This window comes from Fonsecaea monophora (assembly GCF_001642475.1).
Source record: "Fonsecaea monophora strain CBS 269.37 chromosome Unknown Scaff83, whole genome shotgun sequence".
In the NCBI taxonomy this organism is placed as follows: Eukaryota; Fungi; Ascomycota; class Eurotiomycetes; order Chaetothyriales; family Herpotrichiellaceae; genus Fonsecaea; species Fonsecaea monophora.
Genome location: NW_019174014.1, coordinates 46,575 through 69,269, shown reverse-complemented (window position 1 = coordinate 69,269; position 22,695 = coordinate 46,575). Strand labels below are relative to the sequence as shown.

The 22,695-nt window shown below is 51.1% G+C and overlaps 5 protein-coding genes across 5 annotated transcripts; 3 read left to right on the top strand and 2 right to left on the bottom strand.

The window, feature by feature from the left end:
- Window positions 1-1,464: 1,464 nt before the first annotated feature.
- AYO21_08979 (hypothetical protein) lies at window positions 1,465-5,688 on the bottom strand (the record flags this gene model as incomplete). Its single annotated transcript, XM_022658918.1, has 1 exon — window positions 1,465-5,688. One exon carries the CDS (start codon window positions 5,686-5,688, stop codon window positions 1,465-1,467), a length of 4,224 nt encoding a protein of 1,407 aa, XP_022508758.1.
- A 319-nt stretch (window positions 5,689-6,007) lies between these two features.
- AYO21_08978 (hypothetical protein) lies at window positions 6,008-8,152 on the top strand (the record flags this gene model as incomplete). The annotated part of the gene is made up of 1 exon (XM_022658917.1): window positions 6,008-8,152. The coding sequence occupies one exon, from the start codon at window positions 6,008-6,010 to the stop codon at window positions 8,150-8,152; it is 2,145 nt and encodes a 714-aa protein (XP_022508757.1).
- A 4,172-nt stretch (window positions 8,153-12,324) lies between these two features.
- On the top strand, window positions 12,325-13,900 carry AYO21_08977 (hypothetical protein; the record flags this gene model as incomplete). The annotated part of the gene is made up of 2 exons (XM_022658916.1): window positions 12,325-13,611; window positions 13,670-13,900. The coding sequence occupies 2 exons, from the start codon at window positions 12,325-12,327 to the stop codon at window positions 13,898-13,900; spliced, it is 1,518 nt and encodes a 505-aa protein (XP_022508756.1).
- Window positions 13,901-19,113: 5,213 nt separating this feature from the next.
- AYO21_08976 (hypothetical protein) lies at window positions 19,114-21,222 on the top strand (the record flags this gene model as incomplete). Its single annotated transcript, XM_022658915.1, has 5 exons — window positions 19,114-19,176; window positions 19,261-19,700; window positions 19,765-20,669; window positions 20,722-21,057; window positions 21,113-21,222. 5 exons carry the CDS (start codon window positions 19,114-19,116, stop codon window positions 21,220-21,222), a joined length of 1,854 nt encoding a protein of 617 aa, XP_022508755.1.
- A 140-nt stretch (window positions 21,223-21,362) lies between these two features.
- Window positions 21,363-22,180, bottom strand: AYO21_08975 (hypothetical protein; the record flags this gene model as incomplete). Its single annotated transcript, XM_022658914.1, has 2 exons — window positions 21,363-21,568; window positions 21,628-22,180. The coding sequence occupies 2 exons, from the start codon at window positions 22,178-22,180 to the stop codon at window positions 21,363-21,365; spliced, it is 759 nt and encodes a 252-aa protein (XP_022508754.1).
- Between the last annotated feature and the right edge of the window lie 515 nt (window positions 22,181-22,695).

The following is a 22,695-nucleotide window of genomic DNA, read 5'->3' as shown; positions in this document are numbered from 1 at the left end:
TGAGACCATATCAATAGATGCCCTTCTTTTCGTTCTGCAACCAAATATTTCTGTAAGGGACGTATCTATGACATACAAGGTGAGCGCTGAAGGGGCAACAAAGGGAAAGATCATACCACCGCTGACAATCACCTGCGACGGGACAAATACTCGTAACGGGTCTCCTTGCAAATGAAATGATCGTTATTGGCTGGTGTCGACCGCAAAATGCTCCATAGCAAGCAAGGCTGACCAATAATCACCCAAGTGATTGTCAGCCCTCAGCCTTGGTACGTCATTCACAGAAACATATAAACCCCTCCGTTGATACGCACCTGCGCTCAGAAACAGTCTCTCCAGTTTCTCCCTGCACAGCCAGACATCGATTACATCTATCGTCCCATTCCACGCAGAAACAACCATTGAACAGAACACAACATTTACCACCAAACGAATACAGAAACTCTCACCCGCAACCATGGTCAAACCAACCACCTGCTGTGGTCGCGGCGAGGCTTGCATTTGCGCTCAGAAGGCTACCTGCTCGTGCGGCAAAACCTCCGCCATGCACTGCACTTGCGAGAAGAAGAACCAAGAGAACACCTTGCAAGGACCGCGATGCTCGTGTAGTATGTTCTACCCTACTTGACACTTCTGTCATGACTCTCCCTTCCATGCAAAAACAAGCGAACTGACTTGGACATAAAGGAGCCCGCCCTGCCGGCCAATGTACCTGCGATCGAGCTGCGACGGAGAATGTTGCGCCTACGGGAGCCACATGCGCCTGTGGCAAGAGGGATTCAAGTAGCTGCACATGCGAAAAGGCCGCCGATGGTGGATTACTCCCAACGGAGACGGACTTCACGACCAAAGCATAGCTCCTCATCGTCTTCTGAAACTTGTCGAGTCACAACAAGAGGGCCGATGGAACGAATCGATTCTTGCTGATCAACGGGACGGCATTTCACTGTATATTTCTGTGGACATTGGGGAGTGACTGCAGAAGAGTGCCACGGGTGGCAAGGGAACGGGCTGATATGTGATACAATGCGGCACACTGAAATGATGAGCTATGGCAGGGTGAACATAATAACATACCACAAGGCATGACATGGCTACTAGGCGTTCTTCGACTGAATGGAATATCTTGACTGCATTGCACTGTACGCGTGTTTCAGGTGACATTTATTCGTGATCGTGCCTAAATACATAATGCGGACTCCTCGCCCTCCGACACAGCATCCAACACCTTGGGTATTGGACCTGTACCTCCTCAATCAGTGCAGTGAAATAAGGACACGCATCTGCAGACTCAGAGAAGGGAAGACATTTATGAAAACGCAGAATTGGCATCAATCGAGCCCAGGCGGTGTTAAGCGCCTCCTAAAGGCCTGCGGAGTGCTCGTCAAACACTCCTGTACAAACAAAGCTCAAGTGGTTTCTGTATTGGGTATCTTGGAGTTTCGCCTCCACTATCAGTCCGGCCTAACTAATCTCATGTAACGGATCCTCCTCCCCCATGTCTGCGCCAAGTTCCTCACCCACATCTCCATCCTGCTCGTCTGCCTCAACCTGAACATTAACCTGTCCACCCAAAGCCTTAACCTTTGCCTGGGTCATTTCGAACACGTATTGACCCAGATGCTCCACCCCGTCCATTTCCGATGTGTTTTCTACCTCATCCTCGAGTAAGCGAGTAGTAGGGAACATTTCACCGGTCGTGACGATGAGTTTATCCGGTCTTTGCAACAGGATGTCCATGGCAGGCCGCATCTCGAAGCAGTTTTCAAACAACTCCCTCCGACCAAGGATATACAATCCGAGCCTTGCACGGGACAGTGAGACAGTCAATCTTCGGACATCCCTGAGATATCCGACCGACCGCGTCCTCGTCATGCTCACAATGACATAGTCATTTTGCTCGCCTTGGTACTTGTCGACCGTTGTCACGATCCTCGGCATTCCAAAAAGCGAGTTCTTCCTGCACCTATGCTCGAGCACGTCACGTATCAATGCTTTTTGACCGGCATAGGTAGCGAGGATCGAGATACTTCGTGATGGATATCCGAGCAGGCGCATATACTGATACAACGCTACTGCGTATTCAGCCTCTCCGAGGTTTTGGATAAAATGCGGTGTAGGTTCACGCTCGCCACTCCCTTGATAGTCCGGTACGTTGATAAACTGGTAATCATAACGTAAGCCTGCATTGGCGCGTGAAAACTCTGGCTGCAAGACGAGATCAGTTAGGTTACCCAGGTTATGGTAGCGCCATCTGAAGAGCCTGGCAATTGAGGGCCGGCAGCGACCCTGTTGATCAAGATGGACGGTTGGGACACCGAGGCGGACGAGACGTAGAAAGAGGGACTGTTCGAAGTTGGCATACTGGCGCAAAGCGAGGTTCTGGATAATGGGGGAGTTCTGCAGGTGATCTCCTATGAGAATGATCCGCTTCAAGGGCATTTCACCAGTCTGTGGATCCGAGTCCTGCATCACACATGGAATAAAGGTTTCGATTTCAGTGATTTGTGCTGCTTCTTCCATGATCAAAGTGTCATAATGAAAGCCAAGTTCAGCTATCTCGGATCTCCTCATGGCCGCATGTGTTGATGTCATGGCAATGATCCGTGCTTCGTTCACCAGGAGATGGTTCGCTTGATCGCGACCGGCGCGCAAAATCTCAAAAGGTCGGATAGCCTCTAACTCGGAGAAGATCTTGTCGATATGATACTGACAGCCGGATATGATCTCCCGCGCTTCTTCAATCGTGACATTCGGAGGGAACAGCGTTGCAACTGGAGCGTTGCTGAAGTATTTGTAAAAGGGGAAAGAACTCAGGACGGACTCCACCGTAGCATTTTCAGCATTAATAATATCCCAGAAGCGTTGCCAAGCAGGTCTAATGAAGACCTGATTGAAATAGTCGGCAGTCTCACACGAAGCGCCGTGTGCTCCCTCAGCACCAATTGAAGCGGCAAGTCGGCTGACTTCGGACAGATAGAATTGGCGATTCTCCAGGAATGACTCAACCCGACCAAATTTACCGTAGGATGCCTCCGTATCAAGCTCCTCTTCTCCATGGCCTAGTCGTAGCAAGTGGCGTGGATCGATATCAAGCGCAATGATTTTCTGGAAAAGCTGGTTAAGCGCTTGATTGCTGTGAGCAACAAGCAAGATCCTCTCGGATGGAAAATTGTGGTAGAGTAAGTTGATGGTTTGTGTTGCAACGTCAGTCTTGCCCGTTCCGGGGGGCCCGACTACGATGGTGAGGCCAGGTTGCGTGCCAGACACAATGGCTTCTACCTGCTTAGCCGTGAAGCGAATCGTGTTCTTCTTTGGGTTGTCCATTGGATATGGTCCCGTGTTACGAGGTCTGTAGGTCAAAACTTTGAGCATGGATGAGTCTTGCTCCATTTGGTCACGGCGTCTCTTCTTCGGGTTTGGCGGTGGTTCGGCTGAAGCGTCCGTCGTCGCTCGTTCGAGAATATAAGGCGGATCAAAGGGAGCCGACTGACCGGCGCCTGCTTCGATTGTCTTTCCCGGAAAACTGTCCAGGAGATGCTGCCAATCAAGAAATGTGTCCAGGTAGTCCATGGAGTCGATGTGATCCGGAAGTGCTGGAAATGATGCACTCTTTGGATCACCATAACCCAGATAGACTTCTTGTAGCCACCGTGGAAGCACAGTCCCTGAAGACACTAGAGTCTGGATTGTCTCCAGAACAGGTTTGAAGTTGTTTTCTCGCCCTTGTCTCCGAGCGATAACGTTCAGTGACGCGATTTCTGAGGAAAATCGGCGTGATTTCTGCTTGTCGACAGCGTATGAGCTTGTGTCCAAATCGAGTAGCAAACGCCTCCTCTTAGGTCTTGAACTATGCCCGTTTGTTCGCGTATCTCGCAGAGCTCTCCCATCATCGTCCAGGATCTGGAATACTTCAGCCGCTCTAAGACTGGTGAACATTCTTTGTTCGCCGTGATCGTTGGCCTGCCCGTTGGTAAGAAACTGAGAAGAGTTGGTCGCATCAACCGCCAAGAGAAACACAACGTCGTGTGGCTTGAGATTGTCCCATTCTCTTCTGATACCATCCGGCAGGCGGCTAACGTCCAGGATGACTTCGACTCGCACAAAGCTAGGCTTCAGATATCCCACTTTCGGCGGCCCGACTTCAATGACTGCAGGTTCTGCGATCGGAAGAGCCATTTTCGAAACCCCTTCAAAGGCTGTCGTGCTCCGATCCCGGGCGCCTTTCGGCTTCATCCGCTTGATAATGCTTTCCATATCCTTCCTTATCCCATAAAAAGCTTCGGCTTGATAGAGCTGGAATGAACGCCACATGAAATCACCAAGAGTGAGATATTGCAGGTTAAGCTTGGGAATTCCAAGGGGCCGGGAGCCATCATAGTGTTCGTTCCTCAGTAAAGTTGGGTCATACAGCGAGCTAGCCGTGGGCAGAACTGCTAGCTGACCAACAACCTCGCGGAAGTCTCGAGGTTTGGCGAAGGTTGACAAGAGAACTTCCATCAAGAGCGCACGAGTTGCAACGACTCCCGCAGCCGGGGGATAGCTAATTCGAAACCCAAGCTGCATACACAGCTCCTGCAGCTCGGTATCCGTCAATGTAGAAAAGTGAGATTCCAGCTCGCTTCTTTTGTCAATGGATCCGAAGTTCGACAGTGCCAAAACCTTTAATTTGTCTCCAAAGTGCTGTAGCGCCACTCGCTGCAGCTTTTCCAGGGCTTGATAATGTGCTCTGCGCAAGCCATCATGACTTTCTTCTGTACCTCCCAGTTCATCAATCGCAAAAAACTGGAAATGTTCGAGCAGACGGGTCAAGTCTTGCAGAAGCACAGCGTCCTCTCTTTGATACAGCTTCGATGTTCGGATCACGGGGATAATGTTGACGTCTTTCAATAGTAGATTCGTGTACCGTCTGGTCGGCAGTTGACTTGTCAGGTCGATCAAAAACTCCACAAATCGCTCACAATAGACCATTTCTTGAGAGTGGACAAGTTTTGACACGTTGAGCCTTGCAGTGAAGTCAATCAGCATCGTATACAACCATGCTCGATCGAAGCGCAAACGGCTTTGAGCTTCTGGATCAGCCGCATCATATCTCCGCGCAGCGGCTCTCCACGCCTTTTTCCTTGCCGCGCTCGCCTCCAGTAGCTGTTCCCTTGTTCTTTCGTCATGTAGATTGTGCCATGTTGCGATCGATACCAGTGGGGCGCACTCTTTGCGGACGTGCTCATTTTCCAGTGACTGAAACGCACCGAGCACAAAATGGAGGAGCGACAATCGGGCAAAGATGGATAAAGAGGGATCGAGGTTCAAGGAGAGGACTCGACGAAGGAGGCTTGAAAACTCTGCCGGGCGGTCGTTGAACAAGAGCCAGTCGTGGAGCCGAGCGCGTTGCTTCACATTAAAGAAGACGACGATGAGCAAGACATGGTGGTTGGAAGACTCTGATGAGAAGGTCGGCCACAGAAATCTTTCGAGAATCTGATAGCTTTCAAGGACAGCGAGAGAATTGAATGGGAAAGAGTCCTGTTCGAGAGGATCCCAAATTGCTGTCTTGATCACTTCTGGTTTGACCTTCGTAGGTGCAGTATCTCTATCCCACCACAGTTTTTTAGCCAGCTCTTCCCAGCTGTTGACACCGTTTTCACTCGGGACGCTGACACCGGCTTGCACATCGAGGGCTGGAGCCATCGCCGGCCGTAGTTGAAGGCCCATTGACCATGAAAAGACGTGGTTCGTGGGTACAAAAAAGCGTCACGCGCAGGGTGGACGGCGAGTCTTGTGGAGTTTACAAACTGCGCCGAGAATTTAATTTCTCCGCAGAGCCGCATAGTTGATGTTTCCTTGACCTGCCACGCCTGTGCCGCAAATCTATCATCTACCTTTCTACGAAGATGACGCTTTCTACGTGAAGGGCAATCCCTCTTCAATGCTTGTTATGGTCGAACGGCCTTGCTCCTGATGTAAACGGACCAACAGTCACCTCTCCGACCACCAACCTCGCGACAACATGGCAGCTACCAACGTTCCCTGCGTCGCAACCTACAAATCCTTGATCGAGTCCTGCATTCAACGCCTTACTGAAGCACGAGAGGATGGTGACATTGATACCCTCGTTCTTGAGGCAGACTGCGCGGAGCTGCTTGACCGCATAAAAGCTGTTCGTGATACAGTCTCTACGGAGACAATCCAAATCCACAATGCCGCAGTCGAAACAGTCTGTCGCGACACTGTTGTCGACATAGTTGCGACAGTTGATATCTCAGCGCCGGCATTCGCCCAGGTCTGGGTGCTTCTAGACATTATCAACATCCTATCCGACAACGAACTGTGCGAGCCGGGGTTGGGTTTCTGGCTCATCGAAGAGCTTCTGGACAGCCAAACGATTGAGGGTTGCAGGAAAGTCTTCGACTACCTAGAGTCACGGAGAGAAAGGATGACGGCGAAGCACTTTAAACAAAAGAACTTGGTCATTCTGAGATGTTGCAATGAGCTACTCAGGAGGCTATCGCGGGCTGAAGACACCGTCTTTTGTGGACGAGTATTCATATTCCTCTTCCAGAGCTTTCCCCTCGGCGACAAGAGCTCGGTCAATCTACGTGGTGAATTTCACGTGGAGAACATTACTGCCTTCGATCCGACACCTATCAAATCGGAAGATGCGATCAAGCCGATGGAAATCGATACCGGCACACCACAAGCTACCTCTGGAACTCATACTCCTGCGTCGAGCAGTCAAGTTCAGGATCACGATAAGGCGGCAAGAAACACACCAGTTCCTAAGAACTCCACGTCCGAGCCTAAAGAGCAGCCCCCCGATCTCGACGTCCTGTATCCCAAGTTCTGGTCGCTCCAATCCTTCTTTTCCGCACCAACGAAGCTTTTCGACTCTGCCAACATGGGTGCGTTCAGAGACGGCATCGGACAGACACTCTCCTGCTTTAAGTCTGTCTCGAATAGTTCAGGCTCTTCTACTAACCCTACCGATGTGAAACGCGGTTTGAAGCGCAAGCGCAATGAGGTTGATAAGACATCAGCCTTGACTTCAACGTTCAGCCCTAAATATCTGACAAACAGAGATCTATTTGATCTCGAAATTCATGATATTGCCTTTCGCAGACACATCCTTGTGCAGGCACTGATCATGCTCGACTTCCTGCTCAGTCTCTCCCCAGGTGTCAAAACGAAATTTGAAGGCCTGACTAACAAGTCCGTGCTATACTCCTACATACTCTCTGAAGATGACACCAAATGGGCACATTCGACTCGTTCTCAAATCGCAGCTTATTTACAACAAGGTGGAAACGGCAACGAAGGCAAATTCTACTACCGCATGGTTGATACAATCTTATCGAGAGACAAAAACTGGGTACGATGGAAAGCTGAAAACTGTCCATCAATATCGCGCGACAGTGTCTCGCCACGGATCTATCTCGAATCTCGTGATACGCTTACAAAGCTGGCTGAGGCCGCGCGAGCACCCCTTGTCAATCCACCAGGGGCAAATGACCTAGCGTTTCTTTCGAAAATTGAACCTCTCGAAGCCCTCAAGCATCCATCAAAACGCCATCGGGTGCCCACTTTGGAGGAATACTACAGGGGCATTGATAGGGATGACCTGGACATGGACTTTGCGATGACGGAGGACGAGAAAAAAGAGATTGAGGAGAGAAAGGCTGGAAAGGTGTGGAGGGCATTGCGTGCCAGCAAGAATCGGTTCGTCATGTGCGAGAAGGTCCAGTATGGTGGTGATTTGAAGGCTCTGCTGGGAGCGGACACCCTTGACGACCAGGCCGAAAAAGGCAGAGAAGTTGAAGCTGAAGCGGAAGAGAACAGAGCAAAGGCCGAAGGGGGTGAGAATGGAACCGAGGAAGAGGCAGGAAACCGCCGCGACAATGCGAGAACACAACCACAAGACGAAGAAGAGACAGGCAATACGGTGTCTGATCCGGAGACGGGCTCGCAGCAGCGCACATCAGATTTGCCAGAGATAGCCACAGTTTCCAACATCGAAGACGCGGAAATGACAGATCTGCCTGATCCAGGCTCTGCCATTGACTCCTCTGGAAAGATGGAAGAAACGAAGGGCGATGCCGTTCTGGATCGTGCTGATCGACCCTCAGGCGATAGAGACCCAAACGGCGAGATACAATAAGTGGCTATCACCACAACAAGATAATGTCGCTGGATATCGCGACGGACCTGTAAAACAAAGCAGATAGAGTATGATACTACAAGATCGTCGGTAGATCAACGGTCATTCCAAAGAACCAGAATGATAAAGCTGGATCAAGCAAAGTTACTGCTAGCGGCTGTTATCCAGGTAGACTCCATTTGCCCGTCATTCCATGTCTAGACCCGGCTTTGGAGAACGCGTAAAGGATATTGCGCATCCACTCATGCAGAAGGCGACAGCACCTGTCAACGCCATCGTTAAACATTGGTAGAACACAGCTTTGCATCGATCAACATGCTAGTAAAACAAAAAAAGAAAGCGCAGCGCACGTTCAGTCGTCCGTAGTTTCAATTATTCCTTCGTGCCGGTTTGATCCTGAAAGAAAGTCGTCGCGTTCTGTCTCGTATCTCAGCATGGGTCAAGGCCACCAAGGCGAGGGTGACAGTCATATTGCCAAGTGGTAGTCCGTGGTAGTTGAGAGGCCCGAATAACCCTTCCATGTCCTTCTCGTCCGTAAAGACCATAAAATCATCGGTGAAAGTTTACTTCATCTTTCCGTAGACTTCCCTCGTCCAATCCTCTCCAGCTGCTTCGGCAGATCCGTTGCAGGACATGCTCGCAAAATTGGTCAGGTTGCCAAAGCCTGCATAAGGCGTGGTTGTTGGACGAAGGCAATCGTACCACTTGCCCTTTGGATAGCAAATTGACGAGACTTGTCGGGGCGAGGGTTCAGTAACGGACAATGCAGAGGTGTTGGAGGACACGGAAGTCCGGCCAGCAGCAGACATTGTGTTTTTCTGGTTGCCTTGACAAATTTGTTACAGTAGGCGCGGAAGAAAGACTTGACACCCCCTGATATCGAAAGATCTCTGTGAAGGGAAATCTATAGATAAGATTATGTTTTTTGAACAAAGTAAACTCGGAATGCTTGTGTCAATGCTTGTTCCATGTGATAGACCGACCCCGGATTCCCAGACAGTCTGGGCCTTTTATAAACACAGAATCTGGGGTAAGGGTTCCATACTAGAACCTCAAGACGGTAGCAGTGGAAAAAAATTTTCAGTTTGCTCAGAGGGAGTGAAGGGGCCGGTCGGCTGTACGATTGGTGAAAAAGCAGCACGCGGACGACGTGGCTATCCAAAGCGTCATGCTCATCCGGGAGTGACATCAGTTGTAGGCGAAGTTGGGCAATTGCATCAACTCTTTTCATGATCACGAGCAACTGAAAATCCTGGATGTGCTGAGACTTCCTGGCGCAGTGTCAGAAGGCGTCAAAAAGATTGGATGTTGTTGCAAAGAAAGAATCAACTATGTGTCATGGAATGGTCGAAGGAGGAATGAGTTACGTAGGAGAAAACAAGAGGCGGAGAAGAGGCAGAGAATTTTGCAAAAAGGCTGTACCGCAGCCCTGCCAACAGACGGTGGAAAGCGCGGAGAAGGAGAATCTATTCTCCGCATTCAGTTCGGATAGAAGAATGAAAAATTGCGCTTGGCGGATGCAACGTGACTTCCAGCCGAAATTCCGCGCGTGGACGGTGGGAAATTCGCTTCAGAGGCCGCCAAATTCCCACGAGTGAAAGGACGAAGGTCCAAAGGCTTTGCCACGAGCAGGTCGACTTGGTCTGTGCATGTGCCCCAATACAAGTGCGGGGTAGAGGGCTATTCCGCGTCCAGGAAAGGTCAGACAAAGGGACAGGAGAGAGAGTTGTGTCGAGTGTTGAGGGACTTGGGGTGCAATTTCCCGACGGGATAGCATGGCTGGCCCGCGTCGGCAATTGCCCAAGGCTTAATCTCCATTCTCGGAATAGTTGATGGTACCTCGGGTCATCTAAAAGCTGTGATTGTGATGGTGATGGTGGTTGTGGGTGTGTTTACTTGACATTGCGATAACACGACATCCATCCCGAGATTGAATAGGGAAGGTGCAATACGTCTGGTCGATTCCGACATGTGGCTGGGAAATTCCGATATCAGAGTGGAGAGCCAACCTGCTCAATGAAGTGGGCCGAGGCTGCGGCTGGAACGCTGTCCATTGCTTTGACACATCTGGGAGCCGTCTCGCACAAGGAGACCAGGAGGAATAAGAATTAATCAATAGCCGTGTATCGAATACTTCGTATGTAACGAGTCTAGGACCCATTGCGCGTACATCGAGTACCAACATATTCGTCGTTGGCGGTATGTACTCGGTATAGTCGTGCCGAGAAAACCCACAAAGTCCTTACGCCAGGGTGAGGGGAGCTGAGTCTGACAAAGTCATCGGGGTCCCATCCGGGGGCCGAGTCGGAAATTCCTCGTAATAAGACAAGCATACTCCAGGTTGGCTGTGAGGCAACAATCACACAAGTTGTTAACCTGGGGTAAGGCTTTCATAGCCTTGTTGGGGAGGCTGAAAGGTGACACATTTGAAGTGACCAGGTTGACAGGATAAAAAAGGGAATCAGTGACCTGAAAAGCATCAGTCATCATGTACACTCACTGACAACACGAATTGATTGGCAACTGGATCGACCGAAGCAAACGCACTTGGGCATGATCGAGTGGTCTTGGTGGGAGTGAGGCAAATGCGACATGCACAACGGCGAGTGGTGGCCAGCAGTTTTTGGAAGGTCGAGTGGTAACCTATGATTTGATGGAGGGTGGCCTCGAATCCCTTAATCTTCGTGTCTGTTCGGTAGCTTTTGGTGCTGATGGGCTGATGAGTAGTTGATGGGCTGGCTTGCCCTCCTGTTAGGGGGGAGGAGGAGGCAATGACTCGGTTTGCCGTCGCCATTGGTCTCTCAGTTAGCCTTTTCGGAGGGAGTATCTTTTGTGGGAAGGCCGCGCTTTAGTCTGGCCAGTCAATCATTTCTTCCCTGGCCATTCTCCAAAGCCTTGTCCCATCAGAGCCTGTCGCGGCGTGTTTCCTTGGATAGTGTCTCGGTGTATTGGGCTGCGCCCCCCCTCTTTTCCCTTGCCATGCAGACCCTCGCTGGGGTGGCTTTCGCACCACACCTTGTCGTGCAGCCTCGGCAGATCTCTGCCCATTTGGATTCGAGGGAGCTTTGCTGGCATTGGGGCCTTGCCACTACTCTGTGGGTTGTGCAAATCTGTGGACGATAAGCCGTGGCTTGATTCCGTCACTGATTCCTGTCCACGACTCCGTATGTTAAGTTTGAGGTTTGCACGTTAGAGGATGAGGTGATGGATGGATGGTGCAATTGATACGAGATAGGTACGTGTCTAGGGTAAACACGGAGGGAAGAGACAGACATGGTACATCCACGCATGCTTGTTGAGTTTGGGGAAAGGAAAGAGAGACAGAGAGAGAAAAAGAAGGTTGGTTCGGAGTAACTCGTACAAGCAGCTTCTCTCAGACCCAGCCAGTGACAATCTCTTGAAGCCTGACTTGGATGTTGAAGCGAGAGCCTGACGAGAATAAATGCCTGAGGCTGATTGCAAGTGCGCAATGGCAAGATGGCCACCCTGCGCGTTGCGCTGCCTGCCCCCCTCCCAGTTGTCGAGTTACCGTGCCTCGTTCAGTGAAAAATAGGGTCCCTCCGCAGCCTTATTTCAGGCTAAAGCCTTGTCCAGTTCCTAGCCTCTTCCCCCCTCTACTATCTCATTTGCACACTGCTGCAGCATCCCCTCTCTTCGTTCGAATTCCTCTCACCCTCCCACCTTTTCCCCTTCTTCCTCTTCTCCCTTCCAGACATTGTTCATCCGTGTGTGGTTTCATCACATTTCTGCAGTCCACGCCATCAACGCACCTTTACTCGCGTGAAACCTGCGTCTGCATTTCCCTTTTCCACCTTTCCTTCACCCACCATCTTCTTGGCGGCCTCGCCACATTTTTCACAAGCTTGTACTTGATCCCAGCTTTTCTCAGTCGCGGTACTGTTCATCTACGGGAAATTCATCTAGTCCTTCATCGATTCCATCACTAACTCGACTGCGCCGGTCGTCGACCTTTCTCTCTTGACCACTTAGACAGTCAGAAGATGGTCCATGTTGATTGAGACGCCACAGTGACCCGAGTCCCCCGAAGCCTCGTCAGTGTCGCGCCTCGTTGCCACGCCTCGTCGGTTGACTCGCCCAACTCCGCTTTTCAACCACCCATCCCCCCAACCACACCACTCCAGAAGTCTCACTCCAAAATCTTCTCATCCATCATGGCTAGTGAGTCAAACATCAACATTACTTCTGCATCTCTACGTGGAAGCCCATCAGATCGCATCATCAAACCACGTCCCCGGAAGGACTCTTTGCAATCAATTTCCGGTTCTGATACCCACCCCGGGCGCGTCGTGAAGCCTCGTGCGCGCAAATCGCCCGGTTCTGGAGCAAAGCGTTCGGAACCCGCGAAGCGCAAATTCATCTGCTCGTTCTCACACTATGGCTGCGATGTTGCCTTGAGTTCCAAGAACGAGTGGAAGCGTCATGTCTCAATCCAGCACCTTCAGCTGGGATTCTACCGTTGCGATGTCGGCTCGTGCAACCCCGACTTAAACACCAATGTTCCCAACCATAAACGAGTCTACAACGACTTCAATCGGAAGGATCTCTTCACCCAGCATCATCGACGCATGCACAAGCCTGAGACTGGTCCAGGCTCAGGCCCAATCGTTCCTGGTAACGCCGGCGACAAGGATTGGAGAGCCTTTGAGGACAGTCTTGAGGAAGTGCGCAACCGCTGCTGGATGGAGAAAAGAAAACCTCCGCAGCGCAGTACCTGTGGCTTCTGTGGCAGGGTCTTTGAAGGGGAAGGCAGTTGGAACGAGCGCATGGAGCACGTTGGGGGCCATTTCTCCCGCGACATCGTCGAAGCCAAGGAAGAACGGGAGGATGAAGATCTGACCAATTGGGCTCTTCAAGAAGGCATTATCAAGGACGCGGGTAACGGCCGTCATGTCCTTGTCGACCAACCTCCTACGATCAGTGAACGACCTTACTCGAGCAGGGACAGGGACGTCACCATGACCGATGCTCCCAGCTCTGATGGTCTCTCTCGTGACCTCGAACAGTCCCCATCACTGAGTGCCTCATCCCGACGACCAGAATCAGAAAGCAACTATCCCAAGCTTGATAGTCCCCAAGAAGCCCGTCGACTCAGTAATACCATGAGCCCCAATGGTACCCCTCGCGCCCCCTCCGTGCCACTGCTTCAGCCTGCACCTGGAAGCTCGGCTGCTGGACAGGCCATTGCGCCTGCGCTTGCGGCCGCGGCGCTTGTATCAGTCACAACCCCTGACTCGCCTGAGAATAAGCTCCAGCCTCCACCAACACCCCCTGAAAGGCGAGGCTACAACCTCGCGCCCCCCCCACTGCAAGGAGGGAAGCAGCCTTCTGGAACTGCTGCCCAGGGCGATTCTGGGAGCGGGGACCGACTTGAGGATCTTATTAACCAATTGATCCGACCCAAACCTCCTAAGACTCATCGTCGTCTTACATGGAAATGTGTGAGTCGACCCACACGTGAAACCCTTCTGAAGACGTGTGCTGACCAGTTTCCTGTAGGATTGCAATCTAGAGATGTCGGTTGATATTGACGACGCGGACCGACAAGCCATTGAGAGCCTCCAAGATATCAGCATTATATGCAGCAAGACATCAAATCCCTATCTGAAGGTTGCCAAAAGCGGGAAGTATCATGTGGTTGCATGTGACGAGCTCGCCGGCTACATTTGGAAGAATTCGAAGCAACCCGTCGAACAGCACAATCGACCCAGCGAAGTACCCGTCAGCTAGTCAACCATCCACACAACAAGAGCTTTAGATGACCAGATCGACCAGAGAACACCTTGGTGATGCAGCAATATGGATGCGGCTTAGGTTTAGGCAAGGCTTCCGGCAATTCTTGGAGGCGGCCACGCTGCATGGACGTCGACATATTCAGAATAGATTCCTCGGTTGTTCACCAGAAACAGCTCAATATTGTGCTCTACAGGATCATGACAGGTTTCCTACTGGAGTCGGTTTATTGTTTGGCGACCAGCCCTGGGACTGGAATGGATGCAGAGAGACTTGCCTCAAGGCTTTCCAATTCAAATACATACAGGTTTTATGTCTGTGGCACGAACTGGTGGAACAGTAGGATTTTCTTCTTTCTCTTGTGCTCTTGGGCAATCAAAGCATACCAAGAGTCGCGGTTTCAGGAATTGCTCTCAGTGTGGATTCACATGTCTCAGGAGGTCTACTGAGCGCGATTAGTATCTTGCTATCGAGACACGAATGAAGTTGGAATTAAATTGCTTCAACAACTGGGAGGGTTTTCCTCCCCGTGATCAGAGCCTCAGCAGCCTTGTTTTTGATCAGCGTGCTTCTATTACCTTGTCAAGTCCCCTTGGCGAATTAATGTGATCAAGGCAGGTCCAAAGCAAAAACGACATGTGCCGGTCATGACACCACAGACGGCAAGTCTCCAAATTCGGCCTCGAACTGGTGAAGGTATGGATCGAAATTTTGACAGTGGCGGCTTTGGGTATTCAGTGGTCCAACTTCTGTACAGCTGGACCCCTCGCGGTCCATTCCTGGACATGATGTGAGAGACGTGGGGGGTTTAGTACTGTAGAAATGCGAGGACCCCTGGTCAACACACAATGACGGGGTGTAGTTGCTTGGATAAAAATACATGTTTTGTCATAGTATGTAGTGGCTGCTGTATTGTCAAAGAACGGCGACATCGTCAATTCCAACAGTAGGCGAATTGACCTTGTACCGACCTATCAATGAAGGCTGCCCTTGATGCACAAAACCATTTTCGTGTGCCAGGAATGCAAGCCGGACAGACACCGTGCCCAACTTCTCGACTGGACTCGATAGGAAAAAAGCATGGGGATGAGGATGAGGATGAGGATGAAGATGAAGAGGGTGTTTGTTAGCGAGTACGTATCTCTCTGCCCAGCCCAGCCTACCTATGCGCCTCTCCCTCCCCACGCGGAATTCTCCCTCAAAAGGCACGCTCATACATAACCATTGTCCAGGCACAAAGCATCACAAAACCACCTGGTTCAACCATTCGCCCTGGAACCATCACCGATCGACAAGCCCTGCAAACGGCAGGCCCCCATAAATTACAAGAGGAGGGAAACAGCCGAATACCTACCGACTATGCAGTGAGCGACGGGATGGCGACAAAAGCCCAGGCCCCTTTTACCAATGTCGGGCTTTTCTGGCCACACGCTCAACCACGTTCCTCGCACCTCCAGATGCCACTCCACCTCGCCATGCGATTGCTGCCCACTCATTGTGCCTGTTCACCATGTCCCAGAACTGCGGACAAAGTGTCTCTCATCCGATCAGAATGGCCATGCTTGAGCCCATTTCGTTGCTCCAAGAGATATCTTATTCCTCCCGATTTTGCCATCTGGAGAGCCTGCTTTTGAATCTCACTTCTGGATAATGGCTCCAGATGAGACTTTCTTTTGCCTGCGACTGTTCACCGCAACCTGCAATCTTGTACAGCGTCACCTCCAGCCGGCCCTCGTCCTGAGCTAGTCGCAATCTAGCAATCTACGTGGTCGATCCCTGTTCTGACTGGTAGTCGGCTTCCAGTTTGGCAGGGTGCTACAGAACAGAACCTTGTCTGAGTACTGGCAGCAAAACGGCCCTGTCAGCGGAACCGGACTGGTGGCAATGTCCAGCCAGTCCAACTTTCTTGACACGACCGACTGGCCTTTACAAAAATCACCTCGACAAGATAGTATAACATCGTTGGACACTCCTTCAGATACTGCCAGCGTCCACTTTACCCGTTTCAATCTGCCACCCACTCCAGCCCTCTCGGGCCACGAGGATAGGAGTCGACAGTCAAGTTGCTCGTCAGAACAGATATTCCATGTGCCCTTGAACAAGCCTGTTAATATGTATATGAGCCTCTGCTATCCCCTGCATTCATCTTGGTCCTGCAGCAGAGCGCCCGCTGACCACACCCTTTGTCTGGGATTTTACAGCTCCTTCAGCAAAGGCAGCAAACTGTTCAAGTTGAGATACTCGCAAATTCAACTTCGAAGAGACGTGGCAGGTCACCTCAAGCAAATTGAGCTCAGCGACCCAGCGGGCCTCCAGACCACCTTCATCCACTCCTGTTAGTTGGGTCCCCCCTTCTCTGAGTAGACTCAGCACTGACGGCAGGTAGTTCCTGGCACGAAGATGCCCATTCCTCACCTCGAGACTCCTGTAACATCAAGCACCAGCCACATATCCCGAGTGTCGTTTCTCGAGGAACAGAATGTGCGAATGGCATCTACATTATTTCAGGCGCAGCCTTCCTATATATTTGAGACATGGGAAGGTGTGTCAATCCCCAGGACATCCTTCCCAAGACCACAACGAACCCTTGCCAAAAGTCCAAGAGGTCCTTTGAATAGTTGCTGACTAGTGCCTAGACTGCGTACACTTTCAGGAGGCGCTGCTCAGCCAAACGGTTATGTTCACTGCGGGTATTGCAGAGGCAAAATCCAAAGGAAGGGGCGAGGAATGCATTAGCCAGAACCTACGCATCCTCCGGTCGCGGACTGGAAGGCAGATTATTCTCTTCTTCGCCAATTCACAACGGAAAGAAAAGAAGCGTTACGTTACTATTCCTCGTAAGTGACCATCGAGGACCAAACCTGTGTCAAAATGGGCAACAGCCTTCCCGACCCCTAGCTCAACAGTTGTTTGGCTACCACTTGAATTCCGTCCGAGCCCTTGGAATTGATATAAATCCAGTCATTGAAGTATTGTACTGGACGATGCAGCGAACTAACTAGTGCATAGTTGATTGCATCGACCATATCGAACAGAGCAAAAAATCCGGGCGTCCGATGACTGTGTCGTTGCGACCCAATTTCGACCTGCTGGCTCAGTTGAAGGCATTGCACATTACATTCTTGGAGGATAACGGTATGGAGACCTGTCCATCCCCTTGAAACGAGCTAATAGTCACCCCTCCCCTTTCTAGACCAAAAGAAGTTCTTTGGCTTGTTATGCCATGGCGTAGGGTTTCAGGGATGATGGAAGAGGATATATCCAGATATAATGATGGACCAATTTGGGTTATGTGAGCGTACGAGCGATTACGAGGATACCCAGTAACGACCCATGTTTCTAGCACAGTTCGGCGTCTTAGCTGGGTTATATACAAGGGGAAAGACCTTTAACGATTGCACCACGAGTTCGAGACACGAGGGGTTTGAGCTCGAGCTTTGCTGACGACTTTGAAGACGCGCCGTACACAAGAAGCGCTAGGGTCCTCAATGCTAGATATAGCTCTAGGCTAGCTCATGGGCGGATCCATTGATGGTGGCACGACTGTGGGCTGAGGGTCTGACCTGGATTGCAGGATTTAGCGTGAGCAAACCTGTTGCCCCTCGTGTTGCTTTTCTCGACAAGGCTTCGGGGAGATCGATGATCTTGCCAAGGTCTCGAGGGCGAGGCCAAGTATCCAGTGATATGAGCAGTTGCATAGCCACCGAGAGATCCCATCCTTTTCTTTGTTCTCCTTGGTACCCAATTACAACAGAAAAATGTTGAAAGAAGTGCAAAACTGAACCTGTGGCTTGCCTACCGCCAGCCGAGTCAAGATATTAGTCGCAGTGGGTGGCGCGATGTCAAAGAAGTGTCCTCGTGTTTCTTCTAGAATTGACAGCACCTTATCAAGGGGTACTCCCGAGTGTATTTTGAGATACATTGTCACAGAGCGACCACCCCGTTATGATAGGAGTATCTTGGGCTATTTGGCAAAGGGCAGACTGTGCCCACGGAATCCATCAGCTCGGCTCGATAACGGACTGGACGTGGAGGAATTCGGAGGCATCGCAGGCGTGCTCAACCCGAAAGCAGGTCGTTGTACGAGTAGACAATGCCAATTTCAGGGACGGCGCACGGCAGACAGCGGGAGAGTCGGCGTGGGAATCAGGCTTTGTTCTGCTCTGAAAAAGATGGCTGGGAGAGGTGCATGATGCTGAGACTTGGGTCAGTATCAGATAATACATTGGTGGACAGCCGACGAACTCTAGACCATTGACGCCGGCTTGGCCACCTCCCACGTGTAGCAGACAATGGACGCTGAATGGTGTGTTAATTCAACAAGTCCTCGCCAAGGGGTGGTTCTGAGGGTCCCAACTCCGGGACCCTAGGCGCCTAGCTCCAGTATTACTGGTACCTCCCTCTTACTTGCACTGTAGGAGTAAAGGGTATTCGGAACAACTCCTTGTAACCAACCTCATTGTATTCTGTCTTCTCCCTCCTCCCTCCTGTTGATGCGCCATTCACCTAGCCTGTCCTCCTCCTCCTTGGTACCACCGTCATTTCACCTAGTCGTGTCCAGGATGCATCAAGCGTGGTGTGGGTGGGCACTCCCCCCAAAACTTAATGGCAAGGACAATGCCTACGGGTTCTGGGCTGGTTGGAGCGTGCAAGGAACTTCGGATCTCTTTGGTGACTGCACTCGATCAATCCTTATCCCGGCGACCGTAGCGAGCCAGCTACTCTGGACCGAGCGATTAAGTGGGCATCACCAGGTTGTTTCTACGGAGTACTGGTGCGAGTACGAGTAACTTCTGCGCAGGCACACGGGGAATATCGCGCGTGCTGTGGTTCCACGCCCTGCAATAGGTACTGTGTACAGGTACATGCACCGGACTACCGACTAATTGGTGTCCATTCTGGCTCGAGGTGTGAGGTACTTCATATCCGAGTCCGCCTCATCAGTCAGAAGCAACTTCATGTACCTGTCTGCGCCATCCTTTTTGTGACCCCAAGTCTTCCCATTTATTCCCTCTGCCATAGCTCTGTCTTCGCCTGAACCCTCTCGTCTACTCATAGACTTATCATTGTAACCTGATCTAAACAGGGTTCCTTGCGACCTACTGGTTTTGCAGCCTCGAATCATCGACTGCGCTATGGCTGGTTGACTCCAATCCTCGACCCCTCGCTTTTAGCCCCATTGCGCCTGAGGAACTCTGAAGGACCTCAACATGGGCCGATGGCGTGGACGTCTTTATGCGACTGATCGCGCAAGAGACTTTGACCATGAGCGAGTACGTCTTTGCGTCTATGTTTTGAAATAGCTCGTATGGACCTGGGAGAGCATGTATGGTCTAACAGGTTCTTCAACCTTTCAGGATCGCCATGTCCGTGTTCGCCAGATCTACGAAACCATCGACCGACAGCCTTTCCAATGGGTCGTTGTCCTCGTTGCAGGCGTGGGATTCTTGCTTGATGGATTTTCATTGTTTGCTGGGAATATCGCCCTACCTATGATCTCCTATGTGTACTGGAAGGAAGAAGTCTCGTCATACCGAGTGACATGTATCAACATCGTCACCCTCGCGGGCACCCTCGTTGGTCAAGCTACCTTTGGCTTCCTCGCCGACAAGAAAGGTCGAAAGACAATGTACGGAATTGAGTTGCTACTACTCATTGCTTCAACCTTGGGTGTTGTCATGAGCTCTGAAGGCTACAACGGAAGCATGAGTGTCTTTGCTTGGTTGATCTGGTGGAGGATCATGGTGGGAATCGGCGTAGGAGCTGACTATCCACTCAGCGCCGTCATTACTGCAGAGTCAGTTGTCTTGTCGTCTTGTCATCTTGTCGCTAGCAGCTTCGGTCTAACTAATATGGCGCAGGTTTGCCCCCACCAGACACCGGGCGCGCATGATGGCAAGTGTGTTCTTCATGCAACCACTTGGACAGATCATGGGCAACCTGATCTCATTGATCGTGGTCGCCATATCCCGCCGCTCAAACAACGATGACCTGCAGCGCTCCGTGGACATCATGTGGAGGTGGATCATCGGTATTGGCGTGGTTCCTGGAGTGGTCGCTTTGATTTTCCGTTTTGCCATTCCAGAGACCCCAAGGTTCCTCCTCGACATCGAAGATGACCCAGTTAAAGCTGAGTTCGATGCAACGCAGTTGTTCGGGGAAACTTCTATGAACAACGAGCTAGAGATCGGAATGTGGTGCGACTCTCTAGAGGAGTCAAATCTTTCCAACAGGTCGTTCGATGAGCGTTCGGATGCCAGGCCCTCGTACACAGTGACCCCTGCCCCGCTGGCGACGTTGAATTCTTCCTGGAAGATATCAAAAGCCGACATCAAACAGTATTTCTGGACCGAGGGCAACTGGCGTACCTTGATGGCTGTGTCAATGTGCTGGCTTCTGTTGGACTTTGGCTACTATGGGATTGGCCTGTCAAATCCTCAGTTCCTTGCGAAGACCTGGGGTAGCCTGCATATCGCGAACCCCCAGCCGATCTGGAAGACAAACGATGACCCTAGCACTGACATCTATGACATGTTCATGAACACATCGGTACAGGCGCTGGTTGTTTTGAATACGGGAAGTTTCGCAGGAGGGATTCTTTGGATTCTTTCGGCGTCCCGGTTGAACAGGGTGTCCTTGCAGAAATACGGGTTTTTGGCCCTCGCAGCGTTGTTCATTGCATTGGGCACTGAGTTTATTGTGGTCCAGGAAGAAGGGGCTCTGGCAATCACGCTGTACGTGATTGGACAATTCCTGTTCAATTTTGGTAAGTGGACGAGGCGATATCGCTCCCCGAGTATCGTGGCTGACTGGTATAGGGCCCAACTCGACCACCTACATCATTCCTGCTGAACTATTCCCGACCCGTTATCGATGTACTTGCCACGGTATTGCAGCGGCTTCCGGAAAACTCGGGTCGATCTTGGTTCAGGTCTTTTCATTGTATTACAAGTTTGGATCCTCGTCACCGGGCGACAACCAGACGAAGCGCTATGGGACGATCCTAGTGGTCTTCAGCGCGTGTATGATCTTGGGGGCGGTGGTCACGCATTTTTGGATACCCGAGGTGCAAGAAAAGGCGAAACGCGGCTCAATTTGGTCAGGACGAAGTAAAACACTGGAAGCTCTTGCACTTGGCCGATGGGGGGAGCATAGTGAGTCGGTAATTCGTTCCCGTCCCACTAGGAGTATTTGATGTGGGCTATGAAGTTATGGACGTGGCTAATATCCTTTGTATACAAATCACATGGCATGGCGGTATTGGAATTTTTATGAATGTACATGTGCTCAATACGGATATCGGGTTTCAACTTGATTGATTCTGGCGAACATACTCGGAGGAAACAAGTAGATCCACATTCTTGGATCTGCCAACAGGCATACCCGGCCCTGTTTGGGATTGTATATATTTCCTCCCTGTCTATCATGCAAAGAAGAATTCGTGTCCTGGTTAGATCCTCTACTCGCCTTCCCCACCCCCAATCCTCAGCACCTGTCCGCTCATGAAGCTCGAGTCTTTGCTAAGCAGGAAACATATGACACTGGCAATCTCACCGGGCTGTCCAAACCTTCCCATGGGGATGTTTTTGAGCCACGATGCTGTGGCTTCCTGGCCAGACTCGTGATCCGCCGCAATTTTAGCAACCATCGGCGTATCAGTGACTCCTGGGTGCGATGTCAGTTACTACATCTATCCTCATCTCAGAAGGTGGCTTTGCACTTACCCGGGGCGACCGCATTGACCCTGATACCTTTCGGCGTCCATTCCTTGCACCAAACTCGGGTCAGGCCTAGGACGGCATGTTTTGAGGCTGTATACGCCGCAAGACCTTTGATGCCTTTCAGAGCGGCGTCGCTCGCTGTGTTGACGATAACACCACGCGACTCTTGTTCCATCATACGACGGATGACTTCCGTGCCCACGTTCCACACTCCTTTCAGATTCACCGCCATAATGCGGTCGAAAGTATCATCGGATGCGATTTCTCCTTCGTTGGGACAGATTCCGGCGTTGTTCACGAGTCCATCCACTTGGCCAAACTTCTCGAGCACCTTTGCGATGAACCCCTGGACACTCTGGCGACTGGTAACGTCCAACTGCTGGTAGAAGAAATTGTCGGACGCAGGATTGAGGTTCGTCAATGTGCTGGGAGTTTCTAGAGCCAAGTCACCAACTGCGACTCGGGCCCCCAGCTCCAGAAGTTGAGTGACCGTGGCCAGACCGATTCCAGAGGCCCCGCCAGTGACTATGATGGATTTTCGTTGGAGGTCAGCCATTTCCGTTCCACGACTTGTAGGTCTCTGATCGGTGTGTTAAGTTAGCCCAGAGATAGTGACGTGCCTGGTGTGGCGTCGTTCAAGCTCGCACGTCTTCTCCTTGAGAGGGAAAAGAGTTGACGAGAGTTCCTCATTTTGAAAGATGGAAAAGGGCTTGACATCTGGACCAATGCCCGTGATGCAAATGCTGTGGGACTTTCAAGGTCAAGTCTGGTGACGAATTGGCGTACTCTTGTTATGCATGGCAGAATCTCCGTGGAAAACGATCACCGGGACATGATGTTGGGGTTGTAGTTAGTAGTTAGAGTGCGGGGATAGGCTAGTGGTTCACTAGATAATTTATGGACTAGTTCGAGACTGTTGGCACCAACAGTTGGCCCGTTCTACGCTAACTACACAGACTAAGCATTTGAAATTTGCCAAGGGAGCCAAGCCCGATTTACCAGTCACTGGCTATATGGATGCATCGATAATACTTCTCCATTTCTATTTACGATTCAGCACCTAAAAGTACC